The sequence below is a fragment of the Limulus polyphemus genome, unplaced genomic scaffold (genome assembly GCF_000517525.1).
Source record: "Limulus polyphemus unplaced genomic scaffold, Limulus_polyphemus-2.1.2 Scaffold557, whole genome shotgun sequence".
Taxonomy (NCBI): Eukaryota; Metazoa; Arthropoda; class Merostomata; order Xiphosura; family Limulidae; genus Limulus; species Limulus polyphemus.
This window is the reverse complement of record NW_013666167.1, coordinates 352,398-374,101: the sequence shown is the minus strand read 5'-3', so window position 1 is coordinate 374,101 and position 21,704 is coordinate 352,398. Positions and strand designations below refer to the sequence as shown.

Sequence of the window (21,704 nt, the reverse complement as noted above, 5' to 3'; positions counted from 1 at the left end):
AACAACAACAACAACAAAGGATTAACGAACTCCACGAAGCGAAAGGAAGATCTACTAGATATTAATTAAATTATACATATATCAATTCATGTGAATATGACTGAAAAGATGGTGTCTATTTACTTGTGACCACGCTGTGTAGCTATTTTTATTAATAATGTGTCTCCTAATGGGTCAGATATAAGTTTGCGGACTTAAAAATACATCATAAACGTAGTAGATAATTCGGCAAACCAAAGAGTGTAAATATAAGATAACATTTACAAAATATACAGTTTACTTCTACAGTGTTATTGAAAGTACCCAAACATCGCTTTGAATATTAACCTTAAAATATTAAATTTCCAATAGTTTAAAATTAAGAACATTAAAGTAAATTTAACAGGCCCACGAGCCTTTGTATCATTTTTGTTGAAAACAATAAAAACTACCCAATCCAGTTTTTCTTAATTTGAGCTGAAATTTTGGCTAGAAGAAAGCATTTACCGCACTCTTTTAGCGTTGGGTTTGCGAAAAGTGATTTGAAGTGGTAAGGTGACTGAAATCCGTCAGCGCATCACGAGCTTAACGGCCAAGCACAAGAAGCATAGAAGTCTCCAAATGACACACAGAGGTATTCAGGAACCGTCTAGAACCATCTTTATAGATATTGTGCAGGAAGGAGAGTACAATATTATGCCTATAGCTGCTCATCCTACTGTTGACTATCGTGATGCTTCGATCTTCCCTACCTAACGCAGGTGAAGTCGTTCGTATCTCAATTTAAAGCTAAGCAAAAAGGTGATAGCAGAAGCATAAAAGGCTGGCAGTTGCTTAATTAATGATGCTGAGAATGTGGCTTTATTGATATATACTGAACTTACTCCCAGCGGGTAAACCTTAGTACTAACTAGTATGGAGACTTGGGGAAACTGTATTTCACTTAAAAAAATATCAATTAACAAACGAAAACTTGTCTCGAAAAGATACAACCAAAACCACCCTCTGTGAGAAATTTCGGATTGAACGGTGTGTATTCATCTCCATCTTGTTTCTGTACGTTTTGGCATTGCTATCCCTACCTCATACTTAATTTTTGCATAATCTTTTTTAATACTTGCCAGTAAGATGAGGTAGACCAACACACTAACTTTGTAGGATGATATTGACCATTTCTTTGTATTTCAGGCAAGTAAGAAAATTCATTACCGGCTTATCCAAGAATGGAATGAGAGTTCCTGTTGAACTAGAATGCCAGTGACTTAAATGTAGGAGAAGCTCAATCTCAGGTTCAAGATATCATGGTATGCGCGTGTGTGCTCACGTATGTAAGATGTACATTAGCCATAGGCTGAGTGTAATTACTGCACAATTAAGAAAAAATGTATTTTCATTTTTTACTTTATCGATAATTTTGCCAGTACTCTTAATGATGGCATTTCATTATCATGCTGGACCATATTTTCATAATGTAGATTTAGAACTTGAAACAATCAAAGGGCATTTTACCATCATTGGGAAAACTACATGAGAATGCTTTTGTTTGTTGATTTTGTGTGCAAACTTGCAATATGGGATATCTGTGCTGTTTCTATTGTGGATATCATATCATGAATTTTAGCAGTATTGGTCTTTAAGCTTACCATTGAGTAATCAGGGGTTGGATGGAATTCAGAAGGGCTCTTACAAAACACTAGAAGAGCATATTCATCCAATATCCCAACTCAACTCACCATGTTGTGCAACAAGCCACATTAACAGCAGACTTGGATGGAAGCAGCATAACTCCCGATACATGAAGCCAATATAAATATTAGTGGATCTGCTAGAAGAACATCTAAAGGATTTGGAAGGAATGATTAATGAAGACACCAATATGTTTGGCTAGGAAATACATCACTGATGCAAAATCTGTGGTATGATAATTTGCAGAAGCAGGAAGAGATGCTGTGTCAAGACTACGGTTTATGTAAATATGCATTAGTGGTAGTTAAGCAGCTGGTGATTCTGGGGTTCATCAGCTACACATTTTTGGGAGGGATATCCTGAACCATATATAACCTACATTATGGCTTCTATTGGCCAAAGTTGTAGTATGACATGAGTGGTGATGCAAGCATCATAGTGTTTGTATTTGAGAGTGAAATTAGCAGGTAGAATATTAAAAGGAAAGTGATGATAACATGTATGGCTAGAAAAGTTTGGAATCACTGACTCTAATCAGAAATAGACAGAGATGACAAGTTACTGAAATAACATAAAAATTAAACTTCGTTTAAAAAATCCTGAAAGTTCTTTCCATGTTAGCTCCATAGCCGATTCTCACTAACAACACTGAATTAACAACAACAACAAAAAGCACACAAATAGGATGCAACTGAAATAGACTCCAACAACAACAATGGTCAATAGCACAAAAATCAGATTTTTCTTCGTTGTTGGCTGGTTTATGAATAAGATTTGTCTATATTATACTCACCAAGACTAAGGTTAAAATGGCCGGGATCTTAAGCAAACACTTGCATATAACATGCATATAGAAAGCCCGAGAAAAGTGAATTAATAATAATTTCTGTATTTCAATGTTAAGCTTTGTTTGTTTGTAATTAAGCACAAAGCCACACAATGGGCTATCTGTGCTCTGCCCACCACGGGTATCGAAACCCGGATTCTAGCGTTGTAAGTCCGCAGACATACCGTTTTGCTACTGGGGGTGGGGGCAATGTTAAGCTAACAACCGGAGGAGATCAATTTCCAGATGACTGTGGTCGAATAGAGCAACGAGAGTACAGAAATAGCGTTAAATTTGTAATAACTGAAAAAAAACTTTTTACTGACGTACTAAGAATGAATGACTGATTTCTATATACAACTATACTACGAATGTGGATACTTTAGAAGCTATGGAAAGATAGGTATGGTATTACGAATATCACATTTGAACAGTTTTGGCGTTTTTTCATTTCAATCTTTTGATACCATCATCGGTTTCTTTCGAGGGATGTTTCTTTGATACAACATTTTTGGAAAATAAAATTACAAAATGTTAAGGGGTCACGGGCGATTGGTTCTCCATCACGTAAAAGACTGATCTTTTATTTCTTTCTCTGTCAGTAAGATTGCAAAATTCATGTGTATCATATAACACATCGTTGAAATGTGCAAAATCTTAAAAATTTGCTTTTAATGAAAAAAAAAATCTCAGTTAATCAATACAAACTTTGAAAATACACAGAACATTATTATCTATTTAACTTTATAATCCCAATTAAATTAATGAAACATAGATAGCACTGGTATGTATATCTTACTCAAAGTGGTTATAATCAACATAACAAACAATGCGTTGGGGAATATGCATGTATTAAAATAATTATTGAATAAAATCAAAAGCATGTGAATTCGTGCTTAGTTATTTCAGTAACGAATTTAATGCATAGTGTATAGTAATTATATTGGAATTTTAACCTCATGCGACACGTGACTTAAACAGTTATGTTACCGTTTCTAATTTAGAACTGTTGAGGAGGATGTAGGCAAACATTAACTAGCGCCCACACTGCCACTCTTAGCTAATAGAGGGATTTATAATTTCAACTTCTATAAAGTGCTGACAACTGAGAGTACGTTCAACCATTGAACCTTCCGATTCACAGCCTGACAAGCTAACCACTTGACCACGCCCGTCTGTATGGGTTTGTTTGTTGTTAAGCGCAAAGCTACATAATGTTTTCTGTGCTGTACCCACTACGAGTATCGAAACCCGCTTTTAGCGTTGTAACTTTAGAGACTTGCCGCTGTGTCATTGGGGGAGGGGGCGTCTGCATAGAAATGATATGTATTTTTTGTGTGGAAGAGACAATATATACTCTTACGATTAAAGTTGCAATTTTGCAACTTAGAGGACAAAAATACACTTTAACAATGAATACCCAATCAACTGCACCATTAATAATGCACAATTATTCTAGTTTGTAAAAAGTAGAATTTTGTATTTTTGTGTAATTACATATTATACTTTCTATGTATTTATTATTACCGACTGATGTCCGAATATCTAGATATAAAACTAACCTTTTAGTAGAAACTAGACCACCCGTGACCCGTTGAGTCACCCACTATTCAGAGGTTATGAAGAATTCAAGCTAATTTCAATATTGTACCGAAATGAAGATTTATTTTGAGATAATTTAATTATATATTTCAATCCATTCGCGTTATTCATAATTCAAGAAAAGATATTTGATTGTTGATCGGGAGTAAAAGGAAAGACCATTTCATTTTTCAAAGATAGGAACAGGGAAATAAATTTTGAACGAAGAAGTTTCGTAAAGAGCGCGAACGGTAGTGTGATGTAAAATTACTCATGCTAGAAATTTTCATAAAAGTAACCCGAAACACGGCGCTAACTCGGTAACCCGATTTTAACGAAACTTGTTTTATTCAGTTTCTATTCTCTTTTCATTACAAATATGGCGCTATTGTGTGCTGTTTTGTCTGTATTTAATTACAGATAAGCAAACAAACAGTCTCAGAGTTTTAGTAATATATAGATAAACCACCTTATTTCTAATTTTGTAAAACTCCCAACCTCCACCCTTTAAATAATTATCACAAAAATATGTCCAATGGTGTTAAATAGAACCAAAAACCGTTACCATAATAATTCTGTAATAATTGTTTAAACTCCCATCCTCCTTCCTTTTCTTTCAAAAACATTTAGAATTTTAGGAAAGACAAAAGTGAAATATCAAAAGATTTAGAAAACAATATTGGTTTGTTTGTTTGTTTGAAGTTAAGCCCAAAGCTACACAATGGGCTATCTGTATTCTGCCCACCACAACAATATTGGTAATTACATTAACAAAATTAGTAGAAAATCTCATTATTCGTTATTAAAACTACAAAAAAATTAAAACCTTTATATTTATCTAAATATAAATACTTCTTTTAATACTTTTAAAGATAAAATTAGAGAAATTGAAGAACAATTAATTATTACTCCAATTGATAAAGCACGTTGTAATGTTAGTTTTATATGTAAAAAATTATATGCACAAATTATAATTAACGAAATTAATACAACTAAAATATTTTCAAAAAGTACATTAAAGTTGAAGAAAGTTAATCAAAAATGGAATAAAAATATAGATTCTACTTGTTTTAATTTACCATTTTTGTATACAATTCCGAAACTGTATGAAACGCCTGTTAAGTTTAGGTTTATTACAAAGTCTTTAAACATTGTTACTAAATCTTTATCTATTGTACTTAATAACGTTCTAGATGTTTTATTTGAAAAAATAAAATTAACTATCATTATATGATTTAAATCATCATTTTTGGACACTTAAATATAATATTCCAGTTTTGAAATGGTAAATAATTTAAATTATTTAAAAGCAGCATAATTCTGTTACTACATATGATTTTACTACATTATGTACCAAAGCATATTTGAAAGATTTAATTAGAGTTTTTAATGGTTTAATTTATCAATTTATAAATACTGAAATAATCATTTCTAAAAGTAAATTTCCTAAGTATCAATGTAGAAATATACTTAATTTCTGTATATGTAATAGTTACATTATCTTTAATGAAAACGTATTCAAATAAACGATAGGTATTCTTATGGGAGCTAATTTTTTCCACAAACATAGTTAACATGTATCTGTACTTCTACGAGATACTTATTTGTGAACAATTTAATAAACTCTAATTTGTACAGTGACACCTTGCGTTATACTTATGATTTATTCTCCATCAATAATCTAAATTTTAACACAAATTTATCCTAAGGAACTTAAAAAAGATAGAAGTAATAACAGTCATAACCATGAACACTATTTAGATATTGTTTTCTTGTAAGGCAGAGTACAGTTAACTATTTTTGATAAAAGACAGGATTTCAGTTTTCCTATCCTTGGTTTACCCACCTTAAATAGTATAGTTCCGTTTATATTATTGAGCGATATACGACAGTTTTAACCATTTTTAATTCTTTTGTGAATTAATGTTCAATTATTAACAAATACATTTATAAAATAATGGTTACAAAGACCGGAAAATAGACATTTTTTACACTCTTTCATAGTAAATATGATAATATATTAAAAAATAAATTTTTATTACACAAATTACTTTCTGGAATACATAGAGGTCGTCACTTAAGGCCATTCGAGGCTTATAAATAATTAACTATAATGTTTTTTTTAGGTATGTGTTCAGTGTACTGGAACCGAAATACCAGCTTCAGATAGCTATGCTTGTCTCAGCTCACCCGGTTTATACTTCAACAATTTTTGTGAAAGATTGAGAGGATGATGACAGTTAAAATAATTGATTCCCCGTGGCTACTAACTTATTCGACATCTGCGTTTGGATCATGTCTGATAGATCGAATATCCCCAACGCTTTTGGGCGCTATGACCACAGGCAATTTCAATTATGACAAGGACTGGTAATGGACACATTTTTGCAGGTTTAATTTATTTTTTTTAAGTTTCATTGTAAACGTTTTGGTTTTGGTTTGTATAATTTCATTATTGTTATATAGTGCTTATTTGATCGCCTATTTACAATAAATTACTGTATGACAAAACAGCCACCTGACCACACCCGGTTTGTTTGTTGTTAGGCACAAAACTACACTATGTTCTCTGTGTACTGGTGTGTGTGTGTGTGATTTTTTTTCTTTAAATAAGGCATGTATTACTTATACACCGTAGTACCGGTGTCAGAAGACTGTATATCTATAGCGATTACGAAATTGGTTGTCGCATGGTTTGGCCCTCTGGCGTCGTTAATTACGTGGGACGATAGCGCTACTTTCGGAACAGACATAACCAAAACACAGGGTAGAAATTCATGCATGCAGTAAGTAACCATTTATAAGAGACACTAGTGGGTAATATATTTGCATAAGTTTCACATGGGGTTATAAGCGACGGTCAACGAACTCTGTAGTCACTTCTGCTGTAGCTACGATAAAATGCTGCCTATTCAAGTACGTTTTGCATTCGAGTGTGCATTTATAACTTGAGGGCGCACAGATTAAAAATGAAGGAACTTATGAACAAGCCACTGTGGAACTTGTATGAATAAATGACCCTACAGTGGTTCCTTCTGTTGGCTACTTATTGTTTGTCCACTGTCCTTAGTAAAACGTACGAGCCTTGCTTTTGTGGAAAATGAGGATGAAGATATGTTTAAGTTGAATTAGGACCTTTATTATACAGGGTACAATCAAGAAACGTGTTCATGAGCGTGGAAAGATGCATTTTAACGGTGTTATGTAGTGCCTTAAATGGGATTGCACAGAGGAAAATTGGAAGGTTTCACCTTTTTGGGTACTTCTGGTAGGACAAGTTGTTGCTCCTTGTAAATAATGCAAGTACAGTTGGTTATACTAATTACTGTGCACATATAAATTCAGGCGTTAACTAACTCATTGAAATCTTCAGTTTCAACTTTTTATAGAGAGTGTTAGTTTTTATTTACATGAAATATTTTTGGAGAGTGTAAAGTCAGCATAGCAAAAGTTGTATTTGTTATAAAACGAAATTTGTTTGATCAAACTTAATTCTTATCCTTACTACTGAAGAAGCTCTTTCTATCTGAAACTAACTTTCATTATCCGTCTTCTGGAAATTAAAACTTACTTGATTATTTAATTTTTGGCCTTCTTTATATTTAGGCCCCTGATAAGTCAGCGGTACATTTACGGACTTACAACGCTAAAATCCGGGGTTCGATTACCCGCGGTGGATAGAGAACGTGTTTTGCAGCTTTGCGATGAAGACAAAAACTTTATATTTAAAAGAAAAACTATAGTTTAAGCGTTACCTTGGTGTTCTCAGCAACTAAGATAAGAAACCAGAACAGAAGTTAATATCGAACACATATTCAGGTTATTGGATGGAAAACTGAATGTTTTGATCATTTATATAATAATTACGCTTGGAAATGAACTTTAGTTGTATTATGAAGAAAATCAAATTATAGTGAACAGATATAAGTGATAACACTTATGTCTGTTTTATTTTAGTTTTTGCTTTTTACCGCTCAAACTTACGGCTGAGTCAGTGGGGGAGGGGGGGGGGTGTCACGAGAGATACTAGGCTTTTGTGTTAACGCTAACACCACAACAAACAAGGTCGACCGAAAAGGTAAATTTCGAGCTGTTGAGTAATATGACTATGCCATGAACTGGAAAACAAACAGATATTCAGTCAATTAAAAATTGTTTAATTCAATCGGAACCAAAAAGCCAGTAAAGGAGAGTCTTTGAGCTTAAAATGTCAATGGAAAGTAGCATAGTAAAGATTTAAAAGGCACAAGAGCAAGAGTTACTTGTGCCCCTCCCCATTTCCCACTAACATTTCTCCCATAATTGCATATAATAGTATGAAATACATTAGTTGTCCATAGGCGGTTGACTCAGCACTATAAAAGAAGAGTGAACTTAATACAAATTAAAAACAATATTCCAATGAGACTAAAATCCAAAATAATTCTTCCATTACCACTCCTTGTTGTCATCCTTAAGTCATAATCTCCGACACACACAAAAAAAAATCGATCAATAATCAGATTTGGCCACCTGAGGGTATTTCCTATGTATATTTTTAAATCGTAGCGGCGACGGGCCATTTCTGCAATCTAACACAGTCTAAGATACTTCTAAATTCATAACGTAGGTAAATTAATTATAGCTAACAACAACAACTCATCAGATTTTTATCGTCACGTATAATATCTCTTGAGCAAAGTTTCAACTGATTGTTCAAAATCAACTTATCTCTTCAGAAGTATATTGTTGGAAAATGTTATTCAAATAGTTTTCTTTTCTTATGGTGTAGAAGCACTGCAATGTATAAACCAATAATGTGTATATAACATTTTTTTAATATAACTTTCACCTGTACGTGAAAAATCAGAGTTCGTTTTTAATGGATGGTAATGGTTGTAAGTATTTACCTTTGATTCTTGGATTTTTGAACAATAATGATTTGTAGAATGAAAATTAAATAATCGGACCTACCTTCAGAAGTACTAGAAGAAGCTTTATAGTTACACTTGGTGAATGTGGCCTGAAAAAATAATAAACACTACTTAAACCTTGTTAAATGTTAACATAACTTCCTTTGCTTGCTTAATCGTACGGTGTGGACTGGAAAGTTTGTTAAAACAACTTTACATACAAAATAAGTAAGATCAATTCTCCAAATTAAATTCTTTAGTCAAGATAGTAAATTCTAATGAGAAGCAATTGGTGATAGGATCAAATATAATTTTGTAACTTTTGATTAACTTGGGTCAGGCATGGCCTAATAGTTAACGTGCTCGGACTGTGAATCCGAGGGTTAATGGTTCGCGGCCAGTTGCTACAAATGGCGTTTCGCATTTAGAGCCGTGGGTGTGCTATACGAGTCAAAGCCCACCCTACTTATTGAGACAAGAGTATCTCAAGAGTTGGAGATAGATGCTGTTGACGATAGAGAATACTATATGCAGATACTGCTTATGGAAAAATTCTGAAACAAACACAAACAATTCATTGGTTGAACACTAAGGTGTTATTTTAGAATTACTGTTTGAGACAAAATATTTCGTGATTCTCTTTATACCTTTGGTACTATTTCAGAATTGTAAGAGAATTTCTGCTATGATGACTAACAGCAAGTAATAACCAGCACTAACCTCATTAAGCTAGTCTCCGAGCCTCTGACTTTTGAGGCAACTTTTATTGAGTCTTTGTTGACAAGTGTCTAAAACCATCAAATGAACAAGCACCTCATATCTTATCATCGACCTGATATATTTGTAAATCAATCTTTAAAAGTAACAGTTATGATAGTTAGGGTAATTTATGTTGGCACGTCACTTTAAACATCTTACTGAATAAAAATATCAGATATATTGTTTGTTTTTAAGATAATTTTCGCGCAAAGCTGCATAGTCGTCACTACTTTTAGGCTGATAGACAAGAGGGGAGTCAACTAGTTAACATCATCCACCTACAGTTCTTGGTATACTCTTTTTTTTCTGACAGAATAGCAGAATTTTACTTCGCTCTTCAAACGTACTCCTAAGTGTGGAGTGCGTTTTAGCGGCAAAGGGATTCGAATAAGGAATTCTCAGATACACATTCCGAGTGCGATAATCTAGGTCACAACTGATCATTATTAGGTTTAAAGAAACTAAATAGTACATTGAAAATAACACTAAAATGAAGAATAACTTGTAATTATGGACTAGAGCTTTCAAGCACTTCTCCTCCAGAGACAGTGATTCTTTGATAAAATAGGAACGAATATATAAAAGATAGTAACTCGTAAAAAGATTCATATTTTACTCAGGATGTTTTGAATCAAAATAAAAAATAACTACCAGATCTAATAAACAATAATCACACCCTCCGTTTATATTAGAAATCAACTACAAGTTGTATTTTTTCTTAAGGTTTACTTAGCGACTTAACATACATACAACCTTTAGATCAACAGAACTGAATTGGTGTTTACTCTACAAATGATGCATTTATTTTCTTTTATAGTATTTTTTTCATACAATACAAATTTTAAACTTTTGAGAAAAAAATATTGTAAGAACTTTGTTAAATGGCATTAAAAAAATCGACCACCAATGTTCTATTGCAGCTACAGTTTATAGCGTTGTTAATTATACATTTCAGTTCATGATACTGCATATTTTGGAGCAATTAACGAAAAACGTTTAGTATATAGATCCAGTTTAGTTTAAGTGCTTAAATTCTGACATTCTTTGCAATGGACGCACAGATACGGAGAAATCTCTGCACTTAACAAAGACGTATTGGATACGATTTATGCATATGTGGCATGTTCGTAAATCTCTAACTGCATAAAATGTAAAGCTTAAAATTAAATCTAACCGTTAATTTAATTTTGGCGAATACTATAACCCATAGTAGAGAGTTGTTATCTAATATATGAAAACAAGAACAGACATAATAATTTATAGGGAAAGGTACTGAACAGGTTGAAAACGATTCTGTAATTAATGAGTATTAGCTCCAAATATTTAAAGTGCTGAGAAATTTAATATTTTAATTGTAATATTTTAATTTCATGCGAATTTCATTGTCGTTTGTTTTTGAATTTATGAAGAGGTCGACAAGCAGTTTTACAATTCAAGTGTCAGTAAAACAAGCATGAAATGGTAATAAATCAAACATAGAGTATGCCCGATTATCTAGTTTTTTTTTAAGAGCCTATACCAATATCACGTTCATCCTAACTTCAGTCGATACCAAACTGCTGCCGTAAAGAATAGGAAACCAGTCAGCGAACAACTGCTACAGACACGCTAACAGTTCGCGGTAAAAGAGCAAGTTCGCGTCCACGTGTATATAATCTGCACGCCATCGATTTCCGATGACCAATCAAGACACTGTCACGGAACATACGTTCTTGAAGTATTGCTGGGGTGGACATCGCGGATATCATTAGGGTTTCTCTAAACGTGCACGCAAAACCTTTATATACCTGACATCAATATCTTAAAGAGCGTGTAAATGTCTTAAAACAACAGGTATATTATAGGACCAGTTTACATTTTTTTAACGCAAACCATTATCATGTATGTTGTGTATTAAAAAGTGCTTCTTTAGTGATGAAAGGAATAAATTCTATTCCGTATATACATACCTGAAATTCTTTTTCTTCTTTCACTAATTTCGTTTGGTCGACAAAACTATTTAGAGGAATAGTCTTTGTCTTCGAGATATCACGTTCATCAGAACTGGTCATATAATGTAGCATAGATCTTTTGCGATTTGCCTTAAGGCCACCGCCATCTAACGGTGAAAAATTACTCTCAGGGTCGTCGAATGTGTATTCTGATTTTTCTTGTGAAAAGTAATATGGATCACAAGCCAGTATAAACTTTTTAGAGAGTTCACCAGTCTTTTGATGATTCTTTAGAGATGGCGGAAAATCCGAATCCTGTTCTATATAGTTGGTGTAAACTTGTTGTGTCTGGTTGTAATTACTAGGATCTGTATGGTTGTGCGAGGATGGAGTTGATCGTGAACATCCAGGTTCTTTGGCAAGCTCAGCGTTCAAGAAAGTAGGCTGAATATCGTTTGTTAGTCTGTAAGGAAGCGATGACGTTTGGTTTTGGTTGAATAAATGGCTGTCCGGAAACTTGGCCACTAATTCGTCATTTTCCATATTTTGTCTCTCTCTCTTCTTGATGAAAGAATTTTTGGATGATTTATAGTAAAGAGGTGTGACAAATGTTGGTGAGCTTGTGGAAAAAGGAGTTGAATTTTTTGGTGAATGAGGCATCCATAAAGACTTGCATACAGACGATGTTATATTTGCTTGATCGGAGTTTATAATAGCCTCTGCGGCTGTGAGTGGTGGAGGATCCAAAGACTTTTTTTCGTGCACTTGAGAATTATCGGAACAATTCTCGAACCTGGTTACAGCTTTCAGTTGTGGCATCTTCACTCTGGTTTCACAAAAGTCTGTTTCTTTAGAACTATGTATAGTAGAATGGGACGGAACATTTTCAGTGGCAAATTGTCTCTGAAATTCATTCTGATTATCTTTGTTTTCGGTTTCATGATCAGATGGCTGAAGATTCATTTTCGAGGAATGCTGTTTAACGCACTTGCTCTTCGATTCACTTTCAGTAACAATAACCTCATTGGGTGCTTTTCTCAGAATTTCTGTCTTTGAACTAGAAACTGGAAAATGGCTATTATTGGAGACAACGTCTCGATTCTTTGTGGAACTTGAAGAAACTAGAGAGTCCTTGGTAGAACGTGGGCTTTCTTTCTGACCCAAGTTACTGCTGTCATTTAGTTTGAGAACTGGGGACGATGCATGGACCACAGCCTTGCTAACTGGAGCTCCTGATAATTCTGAGCCCCATAAATTTGGATTTGGAGCGAATATTGAACCAAAAGATTCTTCCCTTCTTACATGTTCTCCGAGTTTGACATAGAAAGGATTCATAGACAAACGAATATCGCCAATGGTCGAATGTTGACCAAGGTATGAAAGAGAAGGATTAAAATATCCACCACTACACAATTTATCACATGAATGTTCCTTTCCTAAGTAGCCCATCGGCCCACGGGCACAAAGTGTCATTTGTGAAGATGAGCAGCAGGAGCAGGAGCTTTGGGGTTGACCCAAGTTACCAAAGGATGAGGAGCAACATGCACCAAGGCATTTGTTTTTCTGGACGCGATGTTCACCTAGCCGTTGCAGATGCTCAGCATAGGTTGTTGCTTCAAATGAGGCGCCATTCAAAACGTTTTTCTCAGCACCCGATCGGAGAGCCACGAAAGCTCCTTTCTCTTGAGTCCCATCAGGGAATAATGACAAACTTGGTAATGCTAAGGAGCTTGGATTGGATTGTTCGTAAAGGCTTCTCTGTGTTAAATTAGAGTTGCGATCGGTCAAACTACTTTTCGGAGGCCGAAACAGTAGCGATGATGATGAAGGTTCATAGAATGAAGAGAATTGTTGCATCGGGGGACGAGCCGATCCATAAATACCACTATGTTGATCCGGTTGGTGGAAAAAATTATTCATCATGTGGTGAGATCCAAAAGCTGGCGTTGCTGATGGAACCGGTGTTCTATCTACACAAAATGGCGATGACATATTGGCGCTCAACATGCTATCTATGGCAGCATCGGTCCTGTAACCTAATCTGAGAAGTGTTGGATCTAATAAAGTTCCAGAAGACCCTCCCACACCCGAAAGGTGTCTATGTAAACCTGCTTGAAACCCCTGGGGGGCACCAACCGCACCAAACTTCTGCTGTTCGAGAAAAAACATTTCTTCAGCTTCCACTACACCAACCGGTGTCTGACTAATAGATTTGTTAGAGAGATCCAATGGAATCTCTTTCTCTCGTCCTGGTGGTAAAAGAGGTCCCTTAATGTGTCCTTCTGATTTAGTTGAGCGTGCTTCAAATGGTGGAATGGGAAGAAGTAAATCAGGGTAGAACATTACTCGTTGGCCTCAGACCTTAAAAAGAAAATTATCAGATGGATAAGCCGTCAATGGATTATGTATTCTAGTAAAACCATATTAAAAGACAAATACTGGATATAAAGCAGATCTCACAATAAAATATTTACACTGGCATATTACAGCAAAACTCACTTAGCAGAAAAGTTAATATTATGTTAAGAGAATAAATAAACAACGGTGGCACTAGCAGATTTTTTTACAATAAACTGACTTTACGCTTTCTTCAAAGTCAAGCGCTTGTTATTAAATATCTACACAATCAGAACGTTCACAAACGATAGCTCATGTACAGAATGGGCTAAACAGCCACGCCAGAGAATCTTAATCTTCAGGTATAGTCGTTCCTAATTTGAACTGCGAACGAGAGAAAGTAAATCAGGAGTCAGCAACTGCTGCCTGAAGCTGCTAATCTTAACAGCTTACCAGAATTGACTGCTACTCTCATATCGCACCCACAAGTGAAAATGCGAAGCATGTTTGGTAATACCAAATCTCGAACCCGAAGCACTCGGATCCCCAGTCCGATAAGTAACCACGAGGCCACGTTCTGGACTCACAATCAGAATTTAGACATTTATTTACTCTTGTATAAGTAAGGAGTCACTAACAACGACAAAGGGGATCTGTGGTTGAGATTATTGCAACCCCTTTTTCATCTGTTCAGACTCTTGTTATGTTCGTTCTAGAATAAATTTCACTATTTGTAATGTTAATGCTAGCGAGAAAAAATATAAATAGGACCATATATTCTTTAACACAATTGGTTTGTCGCAATATATAGATGGTGTTAAAAGTACCAGGAAAGAAACAATGAGTAATATAAATTATATCTGTGTAAGATATCGAAGCCATCTGTACTATCTGTCATACGAGGAGATGAGACACAGTAGCATAATAGCATTGATTTTTCTTTATTTCTATTTTGTTGTAGAAAGTTGCCATGAGATCCCTCGTTAAATACCAGGGCTTATCAGGCCAGTTGGTGCACAACGTACAAAACATCAATTGAAAAGTACTTCGTCAGACATCCATTAAACATAAATTGTAAAACTTATAACGCTGAAGATGACGAAGCAAGACTGGAAAAATGTTTAATCACTTTATTCTTAACCAGATCAATACCAGTTGCCAGTCATAAGATGTTATACACCTTGCAAGGTAATGATCTATGAATGATTGGTATAAACTAAGGAAACCTAGCATAACGTACAATGTAAGTAGCATTTGCGACGTACAAACCCAGGGAGAATATATAGTAACTGATATAGATTATGGAATTATGCACATCCTATAGTAAATAGTGTTGATAATGAAGGGGAATCGGGGAAAGCAACAATTAATGTTTGATTTGATGATGAGGAATCCACTTTTTTACTAAATAAAAACTTGGAGACGGCTTGAATAGGCAATGAAGAAAACTACTATAAATGTACAACGTTTCGACAAGATTAGCTATATATATATATGACGTTGATGATGAAAGAGAACTGGGGAAACCAATATATAGAGCGTTGATTATGAAAGAGAACTGGGGAAGCCAATAGATAGTGCGTTGATGATGAAAGAGAACTGGGGAAGCCAATAGATAGAGCGTTGATTATGAAAGAGAACTGGGGAAGCCAATAGATAGAGCGTTGGTTATGAAAGAGAACTGGGGAAGCCAATATATAGTGCGTTGATGATGGAGAACTGGGGAAGCCAATAGATAGTGCGTTGATGATGGAGAACTGGGGAAGCCAATAGATAGTGCGTTGATGATGAAGGAGAACTGGGGAAGCCAATAGATAGTGCGTTGATGATGAAGGAGAACTGGGGAAGCCAATAGATAGTGCGTTGATGATGAAGGAGAACTGGGGAAGCCAATAGATAGAGCGTCGATGGTGTAAAGGAAACAAGGTAGAATATATACTAACCACTATCAATGATGGAAACCATACAAAATGTTTATCGGTATAGTACTGACTGACGATGCGAGCCAAACAGGATGTGTAATTTGTAGTAATGATGATACAATGAAACTAAACGTGAAATAAAAAGTTAAATACTTGTAATGGCGACGAAAAAATTAGGAACAAAGTACAGTACAAGGTGAACAGTAATCTAAATCAGTACTGATGGTGTAATTAAATGTGAAATAAGATACGAATGCAGAACTGACAACACCTAGAATGATAATATAAGGGAATCGATCATGAATAATAGTTCATATATTAATTCGTGTTGTATGTTTGTGAATTTGTTTGTCCGTGAACTCCTCCCACCTTTTTTGAGTTAGCAGGACCAAACTTAGTAGGCGGACTCGGGGTGCCTTCGGGAAGGCCTTATTATCTATCAAGAGAGAACCAGGGGTGGTTAAAACGCCTTCGGAAAGTCACCCACACATGATGGGGTGAGGGAGCGGTCTAGGAGTAGATTTGAAGGTTTACTAGGCTCAAATCTGGTATCGGATTTTGTGTGTCTAGGCCCCCTTGGGATTCCAGGGGAGCCATTTCTGAAAGTGTCCATATCTTTAATTACAAGCTATGGAACCAAACTTGGCACACGTACTCGGGTATCATACTTTCGAGTACAGATCCCCCTCCAACTTTGGGGTAGCTATACGGTTAATTGAGTGTGATGATACACTGGGATCTCTGTGAATAACAAGGGAACCTCTGAACCTCGAAGCGGAGCGCAGGTATTTTATGCTAGTAGTAAAGCTTACATAGGAAAATTAAGCGGATTGTACAACAAGCAGTACTGGTGTTGTATGGCACTTAGATGTGACATGTAGCATAAATATATTCGCACACACGTACACATATATATAGTGGTGATAACGTGTCATTAATTTTAACAAAAGTCTAAGGAGTGGGTTTATTGATTTTTTTTTTGCGTGCAAGCATCACTTGCGAGTATCATATGATGCAAGATACCAATTTTTTATCATTGTTTTAACAAGCCTTTTAAGGCTTTTTAGTAAGAGTTTTTCTTATGTTATGAGCTTTCTTATTCAGCTTTTTTTCTTCTAGAGCAATAAATTCTATTATTATTATTATCATATTTACACGAACATATTTCTATCCACAGTCCTATAGTTAAAATACCTTCACATAGTTTTAATGGAATTTTAGCCGCGACATAGCGTCTCATAGAATGGCCCGAGTTTGTTATTTTCCACTTTTAACTCATAGCTCCGTGATCCCTTAACCGATTTAGATCTAATTACAGTTTTGGACTCAGGGGGTCAAACCCTTTCAATTGGTGTATTTGACCACGCCCAAGGTCTCATAGATTAACGTCATCTAATCCTGCCTAAAATAGTTTCGATTGCCGCGGCTATTGAGAATTCCCTCTTGTTTTTCATTTATTCTTTTGTCTTATTTTAGTGTATTTGGTGATTTAAGTCTTAAGGTAACTCACAAATCGGCTGGTTTGACGCTACGATATAGTACCTTTATAATCTTTAATATTATTATCAAAACATCTTATAGATAATAGTTAGTTACACAGGTAAACATCCAAAAACATAGTAGAAGTACTCTTTGATGGATAGTTTAGGCAAAGTATCCATATTGGATTTACTGTGAAATGAATGGCTGTTGCCTATTAGGACCTGATGACGAAAGGCAGAAGACTTTCGAAACGTCGTCTTTTACAATTGCAGAAGTAGATTGTTAGTTATTTTGAATTTCGTGCAAAGCTACACGAGGGCTATCTGCGCTAGCCGTCCCTAATTTAGCAGTGTAAGACTAGAGGGAAGGCAGCTAGTCATCACCACCCACCGCCAACTCTTGGGCTACTCTTTTATCAACGAATAGTGGGATTGACCGTCACATTATAACGCCCCCACGGCTAAAAGGGCGAGCATGTTTGGTGTGACGGGGATTCGTACAAGCGTTTCTCTAATAGGCAGTAGCCGCCCATTTCGCAGTCAATTTAATAGAAGTACAATTATCTTTGTACCACTCATTTTAAGACTAGCAAGACAATGACAGTTTTTAATTAATACAAAAGGTTCCCATATTTGATTTCAACTTGTCTTTACAGAAATTAGTAGTTGTTATTAAACTGGATAATGAAAATGAGTAAAGTTAAAACCCTACTCTTAAGACACACTCTGTGGCTACTCTTTACCAACGAAATTATAACGCCCCCACAGCTGAAATGGCGAACATATTCGGTGCAAGATTCGAACCCATGACCCACACATTGGGCGTCAAGTGACCTAATCGACACAGGCCATGCTAGTCTGGTTTATATTATACCTAATACTAAACATTTACAAGTACGAAGAAATAATACAACAAAATCCTTTACATCTTAACTTTCTATATCAGACTTCACCGAGATGCTAGAAAAAAAGATAAAAGAAAGGATAATTACAGAGTGGGGGGTTCTATCAAAGAAAATGTGCCACATAAACTATAAAGTGACGTGAATGACACATGCCGGAAATGACACACTACATCTAAACGACCACTGATCCAAGGTCTCGATCAGCTAGCGCGCCCCGGTATAGAAAACCAGACTCCGTGGTTTTTATCCATCCGATTAAACACTTTCCACACCCAAGCGAGCACCAGGGTTATATGCTTTCATTTTTCTCCCACTAATTGTACCCTAATATTCTTGAAGAGTCACTCACTGGCTTCGGCAATCCTACACCCCGAGGCTGTATAAAGCAACCCAGGCGTTCCCAAACAGCGTGAAGCGTGCCTGTGAGAGCCGCCTGTCTCTGAAGGTTCAATGGATTGTCTCGCCGATTAGCAACGGCAAGAACCCGTTTCACATAAGCTCCTAACTGTGAAAAAAGGTTCCACGGCTAGAAGACGCCTAAACAACGCTATACAGCAAGATACTGAAGAAATTCAGCACGTTCTTTAAAGCGTAAAGGTTAACTGCTGGGGTCAGTTACTTGCTCAATACTTTATTCATAATTCGAGAAATTGATTGAATGTCACAATTATTGATGTCCAGTATATTTTGAAACACAAGAAGTATTTGTAGCAGAGAAAAAGAAGAGTAACGTACTACGTACAATAAGAACAATTCAGTAATATATTACCACATATACTACTCGCGGCTACTTAGTCCCTTCGAAATATCGTGACAAGGACACTTTGAGGCTATTCGTTAGAAAACTTGTTGTAGCAAGTATATTGTATATTTGATTGGTTCTATTTCTGCATACCTTTATCACAAGTATATGAAGCCCGTAGCCAGGGGGAGGGATTCGGAGGTCGCGAACGAACACACCCCCACCCCTGCCGGAGTTCCGCTCGCTTATTAACATTTATTTTTTCCTTTCTTTAATGATGGCCTCTCATTATATAATTGATTTTGTAACACTGTACATACACGAGGAAATAGCATTTTCATACTTATCAGAGGAAATTAACTAGAAATGTTTATTTGAAGTGATAATAAAGAAACCATTACGTTTTTTTTTATTATTATTATTTATTTATTAGTCCCTGGTCACTGAAATTGCACATGAAACGAGTTCAACTTTGGACCAAAAACAACAACAACAACAACAATCCACTTCCAGTTCCAGACCTGGCTACAGGCTTGGATATATCATACATGTAATTTATTTCATACCTTAGATACCCCCCCCCCCCAACACACACACTCACTGGCTCAGTGGTAAGTCTGGAGGCTTTTAACGCTAAAAACAGGGGTTCGATACATGCTTAACAACAAACAAAAAACCTTGTAATAGGTATATTACATACATGACCGATTTAGTCCCCTAGAAACTTATAACAGGTATATCACATACATGACCGATTTAGTCCCCTAGAAACTTATAACAGGTATATCACGTACATAATTGATTTCGTTCCCTAGAAACATTGAAAAAAAAAGCATATTAACGCCCTTTCAATGGAAAAACATTAGAAGCCTTACAACAATGTACATTCATATTTAGGAGTTACTGACTACATTACCATTTGTCCCTTTTTTCCTTAAACTTTAACACAGTGTAAGTTAAAAAGGATTCGAGTGTTTTTGTTAGATACAGTTATGTCGATGTACTATTATTATTATTATTAACGATATATTCCGATGTTTGTGAAAATCGCTAACCACCAACGTTCGGTTTGTTCCAACTTACGACATGAACTATTACACTTTATTTACGATGTTATTTTAGACAAAAATTGTTTATCACGTTTTAACTTGTTCGATAACCTCCTCACGGGAGTTATTGGATGGATATATATTCTAGGAACTTGCGAGTGAAAACAAGGAAGAATATGTAATATGTCAAACACGATACATTTGGCATAGCCAGTGCTGACGAGGCCTTTCGGTCATTACGAAGGCTTATAATGCTGGCTGGAATAGGACAAACATAGTAATGGTCGAGGCGCTAATTATATCATCAGTATTAAGAACAATTTAAGTCATTTACAAATCAGAATTAGGATAAGGATTAATATCATATAATAGCTATTTATATCTCTAATTTTAAAAATACCTGTTACACCCGTTACGATATAATTTCAGTGCAAATGTCCACCGCTAAACTAAAAGAGATTGGGTAGATACTCATACCATATACCATCATAACTGTGTAAACCTGTAATTCTATTTTCACGTAATGGATTAATAATATTAGCGCTAAAGGATTCCTCAGCCAGGAAGGATACTGTCTTTGGCAAATTAATTACTTGAACATCAGAAGAAAAGGTCATGTAGTGGACATAAAACTACCAGTCAAAAGGGTTGTGTTACTCACCTTTGTGAAGACAAATGTAGAAACGCAGTTCCCACTTATTTTCAATGTACAGAACAATGTCATGTAATGATGCCGATTTTTCGAAACCAGTGCTACGACGTCCTATGTTTCACACCACAAACTGTTGGATAAACCAACCAGATTACTTTTCGTTTGTTTAAACGATCCTTTGAATAGTTATTGACTCTGCACCAGTTATGTGGGTTTTGAACATATCACTATGTTATTCTATGTCATTTAATAAGAACAGTTTGTGAAATCAGCAACAATAACATTTAGAGGAACAAGAAGTAACTCAGTTCTTCATGAAGATAAGAAGAAAAAACGCACACCCTAGTTATTTTAACGTTGTTGACATACTGCATTTACAAAAAAATATCCAAGTAATGGACAGAGGAATCAAATACCTGATTTAGCTTTGTACTCAACTCACAAAAAAATACCAATCCGATACCAGCTCCGGCAGAAAATGTGGTTCCGAGTTTGCTATCACGGGATAGCTACGCTCTTCAGCTGGTCACTTCCTTCTCTCTCTCTTCTGGTAGACTGCGTCGTAAGCACTTGATCGGCTGTCTTTGTTCCAGCCCACAGCCGCCACTGGACGATTTACCATCATTACTGGTGCACGATGCTCAGGCGAGTCTATATTTTCTTTCGAGGTTGTTCAGTGTAAGCGTTCTTGGGATGGGCGCGGGCACCGTTAAGGGTATCGTGTAATTACATGCCTTCAATCTTCACGCAGCTCAGTATTTTCCACGGCCACCTAACGTACTTCATCATGTTACATTAGAAGTTTCGTGCCTTTCCACGTGACTATCTGCTGCAAGCCAAAGTGTTCAAGATGTTGATTGACAAGAAACTGCAGGAATGGTGATCCAAAATTAAACCGCCTAGCTGATTTCTCTCCTTGACGTTTAGAAAATAAAGAAATTTGAACTTTTGTTTGTTCAGGG

The 21,704-nt window shown here is 35.6% G+C and overlaps 1 protein-coding gene across 2 annotated transcripts in view; it reads right to left on the bottom strand.

Annotated features, from left to right (window-relative positions):
• LOC111085694 overlaps window positions 1–21,303 on the bottom strand; it is a 37,231-nt gene extending 15,928 nt beyond the window's left edge. For both annotated transcript variants that reach the window (XM_022385507.1, XM_022385508.1), the window contains exons 1-3: window positions 20,752–21,303; window positions 11,673–14,015; window positions 9,026–9,074 (exon numbers count right to left, since the gene is read on the bottom strand). In XM_022385507.1, the coding sequence (XP_022241215.1) occupies window positions 9,026–9,074; window positions 11,673–13,997 (2,374 nt within the window). In that variant the 5' untranslated portion in view covers window positions 13,998–14,015; window positions 20,752–21,303. The remainder of the gene's footprint in view (window positions 1–9,025; window positions 9,075–11,672; window positions 14,016–20,751) is intronic.
• Between the last annotated feature and the right edge of the window lie 401 nt (window positions 21,304–21,704).